This window comes from Aspergillus pseudodeflectus, assembly GCF_044049435.1.
Source record: "Aspergillus pseudodeflectus strain CBS 756.74 chromosome Unknown BJX68scaffold_19, whole genome shotgun sequence".
NCBI classification, from domain to species: Eukaryota; Fungi; Ascomycota; class Eurotiomycetes; order Eurotiales; family Aspergillaceae; genus Aspergillus; species Aspergillus pseudodeflectus.
Genome location: NW_027263795.1, coordinates 389,161 through 401,153, shown reverse-complemented (window position 1 = coordinate 401,153; position 11,993 = coordinate 389,161). Strand labels below are relative to the sequence as shown.

At 49.4% G+C, this 11,993-nt stretch overlaps 6 protein-coding genes across 6 annotated transcripts; 2 read left to right on the top strand and 4 right to left on the bottom strand.

Annotated features, from left to right (window-relative positions):
- Positions 1-705: 705 nt before the first annotated feature.
- On the top strand, positions 706-1,301 carry BJX68DRAFT_236670 (uncharacterized protein). Its single transcript, XM_071040061.1, has one exon. It carries the CDS (start codon positions 828-830, stop codon positions 1,101-1,103), a length of 276 nt encoding a protein of 91 aa, XP_070899579.1. The 5' UTR covers positions 706-827; the 3' UTR covers positions 1,104-1,301.
- BJX68DRAFT_266500 (pyridoxal phosphate-dependent transferase) lies at positions 1,230-2,877 on the bottom strand (the record flags this gene model as incomplete). The annotated part of the gene is made up of 8 exons (XM_071045521.1): positions 1,230-1,254; positions 1,307-1,516; positions 1,575-1,742; positions 1,803-1,882; positions 1,935-2,140; positions 2,199-2,598; positions 2,687-2,692; positions 2,752-2,877. 8 exons carry the CDS (start codon positions 2,875-2,877, stop codon positions 1,230-1,232), a joined length of 1,221 nt encoding a protein of 406 aa, XP_070899578.1.
- A 593-nt stretch (positions 2,878-3,470) lies between these two features.
- BJX68DRAFT_255079 (telomere stability and silencing-domain-containing protein) lies at positions 3,471-6,674 on the bottom strand (the record flags this gene model as incomplete). Its single annotated transcript, XM_071042982.1, has 3 exons — positions 3,471-4,984; positions 5,041-5,345; positions 5,836-6,674. 3 exons carry the CDS (start codon positions 6,672-6,674, stop codon positions 3,471-3,473), a joined length of 2,658 nt encoding a protein of 885 aa, XP_070899577.1.
- A 207-nt stretch (positions 6,675-6,881) lies between these two features.
- On the top strand, positions 6,882-7,734 carry BJX68DRAFT_266497 (40S ribosomal protein eS10; the record flags this gene model as incomplete). The annotated part of the gene is made up of 5 exons (XM_071045520.1): positions 6,882-6,909; positions 6,968-7,055; positions 7,113-7,162; positions 7,243-7,403; positions 7,483-7,734. 5 exons carry the CDS (start codon positions 6,882-6,884, stop codon positions 7,732-7,734), a joined length of 579 nt encoding a protein of 192 aa, XP_070899576.1.
- Positions 7,735-8,231: 497 nt separating this feature from the next.
- Positions 8,232-9,983, bottom strand: BJX68DRAFT_266496 (putative ubiquitin C-terminal hydrolase Ubp8; the record flags this gene model as incomplete). Its single annotated transcript, XM_071045519.1, has 7 exons — positions 8,232-8,345; positions 8,397-8,600; positions 8,655-9,080; positions 9,129-9,457; positions 9,506-9,613; positions 9,667-9,882; positions 9,932-9,983. The coding sequence occupies 7 exons, from the start codon at positions 9,981-9,983 to the stop codon at positions 8,232-8,234; spliced, it is 1,449 nt and encodes a 482-aa protein (XP_070899575.1).
- A 572-nt stretch (positions 9,984-10,555) lies between these two features.
- Positions 10,556-11,912, bottom strand: BJX68DRAFT_75459 (DASH complex subunit DAM1). The gene is made up of 4 exons (XM_071049705.1): positions 11,457-11,912; positions 11,345-11,396; positions 11,247-11,295; positions 10,556-11,188 (listed from the first exon to the last, which is right to left on the bottom strand). Exons 1-4 carry the CDS (start codon positions 11,769-11,771, stop codon positions 10,999-11,001), a joined length of 606 nt encoding a protein of 201 aa, XP_070899574.1. The 5' UTR covers positions 11,772-11,912; the 3' UTR covers positions 10,556-10,998.
- Between the last annotated feature and the right edge of the window lie 81 nt (positions 11,913-11,993).

Sequence of the window (11,993 nt, the reverse complement as noted above, 5' to 3'; positions counted from 1 at the left end):
GGTCGTTTTGAATAAGCAGAGGTCTGACGCAGATTCAAGTAGATGTTCATGAAGCTTTGGCTTGAGGTTCAAGGGGAGGAATAAGTGGGGGGTTTAATATAGAGGTTTGAATAATGGCCATGAAGGCAAGCAATGTCTTTTAGAGGTGGTGTATAGGGAGGTTTAAACGAGCATCTTACAGGATATAGATAATAAAGTTGAATAACAACTATAAACAATTCCCTAAAGGTAAGGATAAATGTTGGTTGCTAAAGATGTTTGTGGCGAGATCGAAGGTTCTTATGGAGGTCGTCACGCACCTGGGTCGCCCTTCAGCCCTTCCCTAACAGTATCAATTTCTACTTTCTACTAAAGCAGCACAAAGACTTTCCAGCAGCAACCCAATAGGAGAATTTACAGCTGGTGGGGGACAGAAAGGCCTACGGAGTAACCCTAATGCTGTACAACGCGAAACGTCCATGCACGCCAACCCAATGATCAAGGATGCAAATGGCTCGGCAAATGACCTCATTGCTATATTTAACTTTGTTATGAGACCGTACGGAGTACTGCTTCCAGGAATGTCGACCTTGTTGAATCTCAAGAGTTATTGGTACAGTGTGCTTCCAGTTATCCTGGGGCGAATGACGTCAGGGGCGATATGTTGACGACGAGGCGCGGCCTTCAGGGTATATAATACAGCAGCTCCATTCTGAGATCGTAGTACTTCAAACAACCTTCAATCATTCTCACGAATACCCAAACAAATTCTCAAAGCCAAACTTACATACATACCTCACCATCTCCAAACCCTAACTCAAACCAAAACCAAACCACAACCAACCAAAATGCCCAACAACACCTGGTCTGACGACTCCGACAAGGGCGTGACCGGCGCCGCCAAATTCGTCACCTCAACGCTCGGCAACACCGTCGGCGGAGTCTCGAGGACAGTCGGAGGCGTCACGGGCGCAGCGACCCGCGGCGTTGGGGGTACCATCAACAGTGCCACTGGAAGTGCCGGGAAGCCTGTCGGAGATGCCTTGGGCAGTGCGGGAACAGGGCTCGAGGATGGACTGAACAAGGTTGGGAAGGGAGTTGAGAATGCGGGACAGTGGAAGTGATCGTATTTCTTCAGGACATGATTTGAGATGTTGACTCTATGACTTATGTGTTTTAATGATGTACTCTTGGATGCCAAGTATATAATTGTCTTGATGAACTTGCTGTTTCCAAGTGTGAGGTTATCATTAGGACCTTATGGTCTTGACCAGTCTATTTATATACGTCAGACAGGAATACTCCTGGAAAGGGATCAATAGCTTACCTCCCTAACCCCTCTCGTAAAACATGCTCGTCATGCGAGTAGACCAACCTGAACCAACCTAAGTCCTTACAGTGCTCCTCGCCAGGGTGCAAGAAGAGTCCATTATCGAGGAGTTTCTGCGCAAGGGTGAATTCACGCTCTTGAGGCTGTAGTGTCCCATCATTGGGCAAGTATGGCGATAGATCGATGTACACGAAGAAACCGGCATTACTATGACAGCCAGATTAGGTTGAATGCATCTTATCTACTTGGTGAGAACGACTCTTACCCTCCCTTGATGTAGTTGATACCCTCTTCGTCAAGGATCGAAGTAGTTATCCGGTAGGAGTGGGCGAGATCTCTTCTCGATTTCTCGGTAAAATTGGCCACAAACTCCTCGTCTTGCAAGATTGTCGTTCCAATCGTCTCTGCTGCAGATGAGGGACCGTGGAATCTCCTGTATTAAGCCTCGTCAGCAGTGCACTGTGCTGATATGAGCGGACTCTATGAGGCATACACTATGGCCGATAGCGCCTTACGGAGTTCGGCGTTGTGAGAAACTATGAATCCCAAATGGAGACCACCAGAAGCAAAGTCCTAGATCTATTGTTTAGTCTTTTCGACGTTGAAGCTGGGAGAAAGTGCTTACTTTGCTAAACCCGTACAATACATGCACCAGGTTTATATCAATCAAGTCCGGCGTAGCGAGAGACAGCACAGACGTAAAAGTGGGTGCATCCGGATACCCAGAGTCAAATACGCATAATGCATAAATCTCATCGCTAACGAGATGAAGCTGATGCTTGTTACAGAATTTCAGGATCTCAATGAGAGTATCTGTGGGATAACATCGGCCTATTTCTGTCAATGACACGGACAATCAGACAATCGTTACAGCAAGCGAAGAGCTCACCAACAGGATTATGCGGGTTGACAATAACCACTGCCCTTATCCTGACACCCTTCGCCTCTGCATCCGCCAGTGCCTTCTCATACTTCTCAATACAAGCCGTAGAGAACGCCTCGTCGGGATCCGTATCCGCATAAACAATCTCAACACCACCCTGAACTCCGTAGTCAAGCTCAAACCGGCCATATACAGGCCTACTAATAAGGACCCCGTCCCCAGCTTCAGCGAGAGCAAAGGCGAGCATGTTTCCGGCCGCGGAGCAGCCGTTCGTTTTCACCACCATTTCAGGATCAATAGGTTTGCGAGGCTTTAAATACTTGTTTAGATGCGAGGCCGCGGCACCTGCAAGAGGTTGCTCGGCCGCCATCGAGCCGTAGCAGATTGAGTCTGTGTTGAACTTCACCTGTGTTTATTCGTAAGTTTTTTGTGTATACGCGATGGGGTGGAATATGCACGTTATTGTTTATATACTCAGCTATGTCAGTTCGTACTGGGACCTGAATCATCATTAGACTTGACGATGAATTTTCTCTTTGAGACAAGTGAGTGTCCTAACATGCTCTGCCAATCCGAGGGAGATAACGCCTCCAGGGTTCGTTTCCTTGTTGTATGTCGGCGCAACGGCATAACGCCAGGGGATATCGAACGTGTCTGCATTCTTTTTACCACGGGAGGAAAGCATTGCTCTGAGGAATGGAGGTATATCCTTATGGATTGAGGCAAATGAGAGTGCTTGGAGGCGCAGGGGAGATGGACAAGAAATAATACCAGTGCGGGGGAGGGCCGTAGGGGAGGGCCGTAGGGGAGGGAGAACCCTGGGAGTGCATCTGCAGCGATGAATACGGTCCACATCATCCTACTCGGAATAGTGAGTTTCAGATTAGAGATGACTCATGGTTTAGTGATGCTAAGTTAAATATCAAGCAAATTATAGGGAAAAATTCCTGTCACTATTCCTGTTTCGTCCGCCAACGACTAAACATAAGGACGCTCCTTATGCCGACATGGCGCATACCAAAGTTCATTCTCATGATTACATCCCGTCGAAGTGGTGGCAGCTGTTATTCTAGAGAAGCGAACAAGAGTCAATATGATGCCCGGGGTCAACCTTCCCGCTTGACCTGGACATGTTAATGCACGCTATCAACGGTCCCTTGACCAGAAAGAGGTATTCTATACTATTATACACTTGGGTTCTATCCAAAACACCGATCGCTATGCTATACAGTAATATACAAATGCTGCTGTGGGGGCATGATAGTCATCGCTCGACGGTCACAGCTTCCCTTGAGAACCCAAAATCCGTTTGGTATGCGAAATACTTTGGCGCCCCCGAGACCCTATTCTGCGCCGATCGTGTTTTTTCTTTTGCTCGGTGAGTCCAAAGCATTCGATAGGCTTCCGCGATGCAATATGCTTTCCATTGGGAGTGAAGACTTCAACCTGGGGGAAGGACTTCGCTAGCTCATCGCCATCCTGTGTAGGCTTTGCGCGGATTTGAGCAGTCAGCTCAACCCAGCCACATCCCTCAATCAGGATATCAGCGGACATGACCCTATAAGGCAAGTCGGGTACCTGCTTCATCCGTTTGTCTTTGATTGCCTGGGCGATAGTGCCCGGAAGGTGTGATCTGGTCACGTCCCATTTAAGGTCGAACACTCCGGCGGAGGATACTATTTCGCCCGTACCTTCTTTGACGATGTTCGTTTTAGGATACGGGCGCGACTGTGCCTGCATCTCAATAGCCTTCTCCGTTTTTGTGAGATGGGCTTCAATTGGAACGAAGCATGCGGCAAGCACTATAGCATCGGGATCCACTGGAGTGATCCGAACAAGGCCACTTCCAAGGAGTAGGGACTGGCCGGGCTTGATGGTATGTCGCTCAGGCTTTTGACGCTTGGTCATGATAAGGTCGCGCTTGTATTCGTCAAGGACGTACTGAGAAAGATCCGGGCGATCAAGCCCAGGAAGGTCGATAACTTCACCTCTACCACGGCCGAATGGAATCCGGATCGGCGAAACCGTAGTACCGGGAAGTGGGGATACGACTGGAAGAACAGGATAGAGATCCTCTTTTGGCGCAGGCGGAAGTAGGCCATCAGAGGTGAGAGCAGACTGGTCGTAAGAATCGCGTAATTCCTGCTGTCGGCGTTCAACAAGATCCACCATTTTTTCAAAGTTTTTCGAGTCCTTTGGGAGGCATGCTTCAACAAAGCTGCTTTTGCCCACATTGGCTTTTCCTACGATCCAAAGACCGCCACCGTGATCTCGCATCTCCTCCTTGACCTTACTTGTCCACCAGCCCCTTTGGGCGCTGATCATGTGAACATTGCCCATGCGGAATTCCTCATTCGGGATTCTCAACTTTTCACGTAGGACTGCTCGGACGTACTCCATTTTCGAGTCAGCCAATTCTTTCCTCGGCGCCAAGAGATCCGAGCGCGTGATAATGAACGAAATAGTCGGCAGTTTCCTCCCGTGTTTGTATTTATGCATTGCAGCTCGTCGATTGTGTGACCGCTGTTCTTGAATCGAGAGCTCTTCGTATATCCCGTCGACAACCGACATCGGAAAGTCCGCCGCATCGACAACATGGTATATTCGGTTGTCTCTGTGTGGAGTTTCATCGAGATAAGCTCGAATGGAGTGTATAGTCGGCGAGATCACGGACACGCCTTTGTTGTGGTGTCGCAGCTCATGGCATCTATCGCAAATTTGTACAGGCTGTTGCGACTTTTCGAGATATTTGCCAACGGTCTCGGTTGCGTTTCTGAGCAAGACATCCCCACCTAAGTAACGAGTTTATAAGTAATTGGGTGTATATTGCTAGGACGAGTTCACTCACGGCCGGGCTTAGGGGTTGCGCTCGTCTTTTCAAGCACTTCGTTTATCGTCGACAGAGCCTCTTCATGTCCCAGCTTTTCTTCCTTATTGGCATCATCTTGTGCTTGTCGTGTTTGTTTCCTGGTTTTGCTGTAGTATCCTGGCTCGTTTGGTTCGACTGTTTGCGAATACGCGCCGCAGCCTGGGCAGCATAGAGGTAGACTAGACCCGAAATCCTCTGGAAGTTTTGTGGGGGCTGATTCGGTGACTATTGGGATGTGTGCCGAGTCTGTCGATAGGTTGCGCAGTTGCGGTCTCGATAGCGGACTTCTGATATCTAGACTCGAGATGTTCCTCGGCCGGGAAAAATTGAGGAACCGTCGGGGCTGCTGTCTAGGCAATAATAGTCTCTGCCTCGGCGTAAAACCCCTCGGGATTGTACGTCTCAGGAGCGACGACATTTTTTTTTAATGAAGGATTTAAAGAGCGGAAGGAAAAGACGGAGTTTTGCGACACAAGAAATTCATCGATTCCTCCGCATTGATGGTCCGTGCCACTATCCGTTCCCCGTGGCAAATCACCGGCTGTCGACGGAAACAAGGCAAACATTATACAGCTTGCATAGAGCTGTGCGCTAGAAAGAACTTATGTTTCCAGAGATGTACAGATGTACAAAGTCGAAGACGTGCGCCGAATTACAAAGATGAAACTGACTCATAAACGCCCAACCCCAGGTAAAAGAAAACATCAGGCTTTCGCTTTTCCTTTCCCTGTTTCTGCAGCAGTTTCCTCTTCCTCCTCCGAATCGCTCATGAACTCATCGTCATCGTCAAATCCAATGTACCTCCTAGGCGCTGCAGCCTGCGACGGACCAGCCTGTGCAAGCGCATCTTTTACTTCCTCTTCCTCATCGCTCTCTTCGGAAGCGGAGGGAGTCTCCTGGCCACTTCCTTCACTGGCACTCGTACTGGAGCCACCTAGAAGATGATCCCTCAGATTATCCGTCCAAACACCTTCCTTCATAGCCGCCAAAACCGCCTCCCTAGCCTTCTCGTTCATCTCGTCCTTATCTTCCATCCACTGACCATCTATCTTTTGCTTTCCGCCTCCATTCTTGAGTTCCTCCTGGCGCTTTTCCGCGGCTTCCACAACGGCCTCCCACCTGCGCCGCCGCTCCTCCTTTTCCTTTTTATCCATCTCTGGCTTCACAGCAAGATATTCCGCAAGTGCCTTAGCTTCGTTGACCGTACGGAGACGGCGACCATCAAGATTACGGCTGGATCCATTGTCGTCGCCTTGGTTGCGCTTGCGCCGGCTTGACATGCGCCCACCGGCAGCACGGAGCTGTGACCCGAAACCACCTTTCCCTCCGCACATGGGGACGCTAAGGCGGAGAGGAAGAAGGGTGGATGCTGATGTCGCTTCATCACTTGGTGAGATGAATTCGGAAATCGGAAGTGCAGATGGCAGTATTTGTTTGTTACTCGTAGTCGTCAAAACAAGGGACTGCAGCGATATGGAGGAGGGTATGTATGAGGAAACTTTGTCGCATAGATCTGATAGAGTCGACGTCGCCGGAAGGGCGAATGCGACTGTAGAAGGAAGCGAAAGTCCTGGGAAGGACGAGAGGAGGACGTTCACTTGCGACACGGGCATCTTGAAACTGTTCGGCGTATCCACCGTAGAATATGAGATGTGAATGATCGATATAGTGAGGTAGAATGTAAAGGTCGTATGTATAGGCTTCTCTCCGAGAGCGAATCGTTGTTCAAGATCAGAGATGGGGGAGGCGTTGAAGTCCAGACCCATGTGGTTCGTGATAAGATTAAGCGGAGCAGAGGACCAGAGTCACCTGACCTCATAATGTGTCACATGACCTTATCTTATCTAAGTAGGGCCATAACCCTACAGCCACCGAAAGAGGAAGCGCCGCACTTTTAACTCGGCAGTCCGCCGCTCCACTCCCATTACAATTTCAACCAACCTCTTCGCGTTGTCAGAGCGATTCCCCGAAGAGCACCAGGAACTCGCGACAATGTAAGGATTGCCCCTTGAACTTGAATTGATTGAGCATGTTTGCTGATAACTATCCAGGCTTATCCCCAAGGAAGACCGCAAGAAGATCCACGAGTACCTCTTCCGCGGTATGTGAAGCGAAATCCTCGTCGGCGGACCAAGTCGAATTGCTGGAAGAAAAGAAAACTGACTGGTTTGTGATGTACAGAGGGTGTACTCGTGGCTAAGAAGGACTTCAACCTTCCCAAGCACGGCGACATTGACACCAAGAACCTCTACGTGATCAAGGCCTGCCAGTCCCTCAACTCCCGCGGCTACGTCAAGACCCAGTTCTCGTGGCAGTACTACTACTACACCCTCACCCCCGAGGTACGCCCATAATGCTCCGAAAAGACCGTCGCAAGTTGCGTCCTGAAAATTCGCCATTCTAATTATGTTCTACTCACAGGGTCTCGACTACCTCCGTGAATGGCTTCATCTCCCCGCTGAGGTTGTCCCTGCTACCCACATCAAGCAGCAGCGCTCCCACGCTCCCCCTCGCGGCATGCTGGGTGGTGAGGAGCGCGAGCGTCGTCCCCGTCCTCCTCGTGAGGGTGGCTACCGTCGCCGCGAGGAAGGCAAGGAGGGTGGCGCCCCTGGCGAGTTCGCTCCTAGCTTCCGTGGTGGATTCGGCCGTGGCCGTGGCGCTCCCCCTTCTTAAGGTGATGTCGCCCGGTCTTCCGAGGGTTTCCGAAGGCGTTGCTAGTGTGGTTTGAGTAGGCTCGAAATAAGAGTCAGAAATTACTGCATCTATGCACGCCTGGATCAAAAAAGTCCGTGTATTTCCTAGATAGGATAATGGCATGATCATGACAAAGACCACTTCTCGCTTTGTAAACGCTTTTTCGTCGTACTTGTTCTGGTTACACCATCGACCACATGTCTCTAGAGGCCTGTGCTTGAGACCAAACCCTAATGCTCCTCGAAATACTATTCCGTTTGCAGCAAAAGACAGCCCCTTCACAGGTACTTCGACATATATTTGATTCTACTTAAGAGCTTCGCACGCATGAATGCTATAAAATACCACCTTAGGTCATTGAAAAGCAAATGATGAAATATCCAAACACCGAACCAGTAACTCCGAATCGCTGAAAAACCGCGCAAGAAAAGCCACCATATGATAACACATTCTACTGCAGGCAGAGAATGAAACTGCTATGGAGAAGCAGTTGATAGACACCGAAGGTTATAAAACAATAAGTAGGCGTCGACGCCGAGGACTTCGGCTTCGGTAACCGGTGTGACTTGGTCGTCGTTGAAGAGCATCCACTGCTGATGTTAGTGCAAAGTGACAGCTGGAATGGAAGTAGCCTAACACACCTCCTCGCCTTGACGACAGTAAACATAGTAATGACCTGCCTCGAGTTTCCCCTTGTGGACAACGGCAGATGATAGGTCGTAAATGTATCTGGATTTGTCGACCGCGGTGTCTGGATTTGTCGTGTAAGGGAGCATATTGATTGATAAGGGAAAGTCAATACGGCCTTCGAGCTTTTCAGAAACAGCAAAAGTGTGCTCAAAGCGCTGCGCATGAAGTTAGTAATGTTCTCACGATCAATGATCAGGGATAGAAACTACCTTTAACTGCATGCACAGAATGGCTGGAAGTTTCTTGATCTGTAGCTGTTTCGTAGCCTTTTGAGGCGTCCCTCCACACCCGTCACAATTGTATACATCCGCCATGAGTTTCTCCGGAGATGTAAAGCTTTCTAAACACCCGCTGAGCGTGGGGGCTGTAGAATGTCCGCTGCCGCCTCCTCCCATGACCCGTTTCTTCGCTTGCACGTCCAGACTCAGATCAACAATTGGATCTTCAGTCTTAGTAACATTTCCGCATTTATCACAGGTAACGCTGCTTCGAAGTTTGCCGTAAAAGGTTCTGTGAAAGAAGCAGTGACAACCTTTTCCATGGCCCTCCCGATGCCCCTCAGCACTAGCGTGCAGCTTGTCTACGAGAAACTGGTAATACTCATGTGCATCTTGCTGCTGATATCCAGCTAATGCCTGATACCGAAGTTAGAAATGAGTGAGATACTAGAAGGGGGTCCGTACCGGACTTGCACGCCATGAGGCGAGTAGGAGATTCAGAGCAGCGAAGCCCTCTGGCTTGTCGATGGTGTTGAAATCGGCAAATGCTTCGGCAACGGCACATCCAATACAATCGTTGATTGTGCAATCATGCGGTTGATGTCCGTTGCCGAGAAAGTACGTATTGAGGATGGGGTCGTGCAACATAGTTTGCAGAATGACATTTAGATAGCAGGTCTGGCCAAGATTGAAGAGGCCCCTGACACCTTGCTTTGCACAAGGGCGTTTGTTTGCGTTGCTCTTGACGTAGAGCTCGTCAGCCGAGCTGTCACTGAACCGCCGTCTCTTCGCGACTGCGAAGGTTAGCTTCTGTAAACTAACTTTATGCCTTCCTAACAGACCTTCTAATGAACTTTCAGGTGTAGAAGATCTAGAACGCTCAAGGCCATGGTCATATACTAAGTCCTCACAGCCCTGGCAGAATAGCGCGCGGCTTCGAGATTCCATGTCTGAAAAACGATTAACAAGCACATTCTTGAGCGAGCGGGGGCCGGTGACTTACAAAACTGATGACCAGTTTTCTCTGTGTGTATTCTCCGATCACCATTCATAAAAGGCTCAGAGCAAGTCACACAAGTATACCTCGGTTTCAGAAGGCCGGAAGAAGCGGTTTTGCTCGAGGCATCGCGACGCCCGAGGGAGTTATGCGTTTTGATGAACGAGGACTTGAACTGGTTATTGACGACCCCATCTTGCATGAGTACAGATGCAAGATGCTCTTCATATTTGTTAGTCCCCAGAGATCAATATACTCAGAGTGCTCATACCACATCCAAACTCGGCCTCCGAAAGGAGTGAAACAGACGCCACCGTAGCCATTGCAGGAACGGATAATATATGACGTAGCGATAACTGGTTCGTAGAGAGCGTTGCTGACGTAGAGAACTATGAGCTATACGGGAATGCGACAAGAGGAAGAGGGTCGCTTGTGAATCGAGAGTTGAGGCCGGAAGTAGAGTCGATTGTTCTGGTCGCTGAGCGGATACACAAAGAAGCCATGGATTGAGACCATTTCACGATGCAGCGTGTTTCAAATCTCCATCTTATTGTATCAGACGTAGCTTCACTGGATAATAGGATGATTGTTGGGTCGCCGCGAAAAGTGGAGGGCTTGAATTGTAGGACTGGGGTGAATAGAAGTGTTCTCCGCGGTCAATCACCACTCCGCTGTCGGGGGATCAAGCCGAACACTGTGGGAACAAGGGTGTTAGATTAGTTCCACAATAGCGAAAACGGCATACTAACCAAGACAGAATACTATCTTGTAAAGTATCTAAACACTTCAAGGCCGGATCAGCGGATGTTAAGGTCGAGGATAGTTAGGAAACTTTTCTTGAATCTAACTGCGGCTCCGGACGATAAGGATTCGGGCCTGCATTTGATCCGAAGATGGCAAATATCTATGTACGACTTATAACTTCATTGTTCAACTTCATAGCTACACACCAGTAAGGCATTGTTTCATTGCTATAGACAAAGTGGTCTGGCGCTCTCCTATTTCGGCGTGTGGTCTACGAATATTATGTATGCTCGACCTTGCATGGCGTATGGAATACAGCGCTGGGCTAGAGAGTATTTCAATCTCAGCATGCAAGACAATCGGGCTCTTCTGAAAGCTACCGCTATTCAAAGTCTGATTGCGCAGCAACGATCAATTTCCGAAGCTCAGTCAGGCTGCTTGGTGCGCCTGACGGGAAACTTTGACTGGCGCCTGTCGATTGACCGGAAGGTCGTAGCATTGTGCAGTAGGATACCACAGCCAAGCTGTTCGATCGGGTTCGTGTATATGGAGCCAGATGTCTAGACCTCCCATAACTTATACCATTTCGTGAGTTCATCGCGTGCTCTTGCCTCGTGGCAAAGCGCTTGGACGACCTCGACTGGATCCCCTTGTTGCATAGCGACTGACTGTTGAACCGCGTGTGCTGGATCCCCTGCCGCTACCACGAGCGCGTGAAGGCTTTGGTGTAGGCTTGGAAGAAATCGTACTCGGAGGGTTCTCAACAAAGGTTGTATCCGTGGTCCTGCAGATCAATGCGGTGTCAGGAGCAGGCGAATATACGTTCGACTTAGGCGACTTACATGAATGTCATATCGGCTTCATTGGGCTTCGTCAAGTCATCTTCGGCCTCTGTACTCCTGTTAGCCAACCCACGTCTGCAGCATACGGCGGACTCTACCTTTCTGGGGCTCAGCCTGTTTCGCCCTTCTGAAGGACTCAGCAATTGGTGCCTTAAGCTCGTCAGCGAGAATAAACATCCAATAAACAGACTATCGTTAAGCAAACAATACCTCTGGAAAGTCGACACAAAATGCGTTCATGTTCAAGCCATAGAGGAAACCGGCAAAGCTCTCGGTAAAGCGCGTCAAGCTTTCATGCATGAGTTGTAGGTGCATGAAATTGGCCTCCAAATCAGCCATGGAGTCGGCAAGCTCTGCAAATTGCGGCTCGAGGGCATTGATTGCCGGTTGATTATAGCCTGCGCTCCCAATACTGCGGCCATATCCATGCGCTTCGCGGACAGAAGATCGAGAACTCGGTCTCAGCGGAGTTGTGGGCCGTGACGAGGGCCGTGGACGCGATGATGACCGGGGAATATCCATCATTGACTACTTGTCGTCTAGGGGTTGCGTGTCTGGTGACTTGAAGGCCAAATCAAAACAGAAGAGAATGCGCAGTTGAGGCTGCTGCGGCGTTCGGAACGTATACGCGTTCGAGAAGTGTATAAATAACAAAAGATGGTCACAAAGCCAGTATCAAAGTGATGGTGATAAATTTCCGCGACTACACCGTCAAATTAAGCAAAGATTTGGAGAAGCAGGTGTTTT

Excerpts from the sequence above, each read along its gene's own strand:
- BJX68DRAFT_236670 (XM_071040061.1), top strand. The coding sequence starts at position 828 with ATGCCCAACAACACCTGGTCTGACGACTCCGACAAGGGCGTGACCGGC.
- BJX68DRAFT_75459 (XM_071049705.1), bottom strand. The coding sequence starts at position 11,771 with ATGATGGATATTCCCCGGTCATCATCGCGTCCACGGCCCTCGTCACGG. Across the intron at positions 11,397-11,456 it reads TTTGTGTCGACTTTCCAGAG|GCACCAATTGCTGAGTCCTT; the intron begins GTATTGTTTGCT and ends GACGAGCTTAAG. Across the intron at positions 11,296-11,344 it reads ACAGGCTGAGCCCCAGAAAG|AGGCCGAAGATGACTTGACG; the intron begins GTAGAGTCCGCC and ends ACAGGAGTACAG.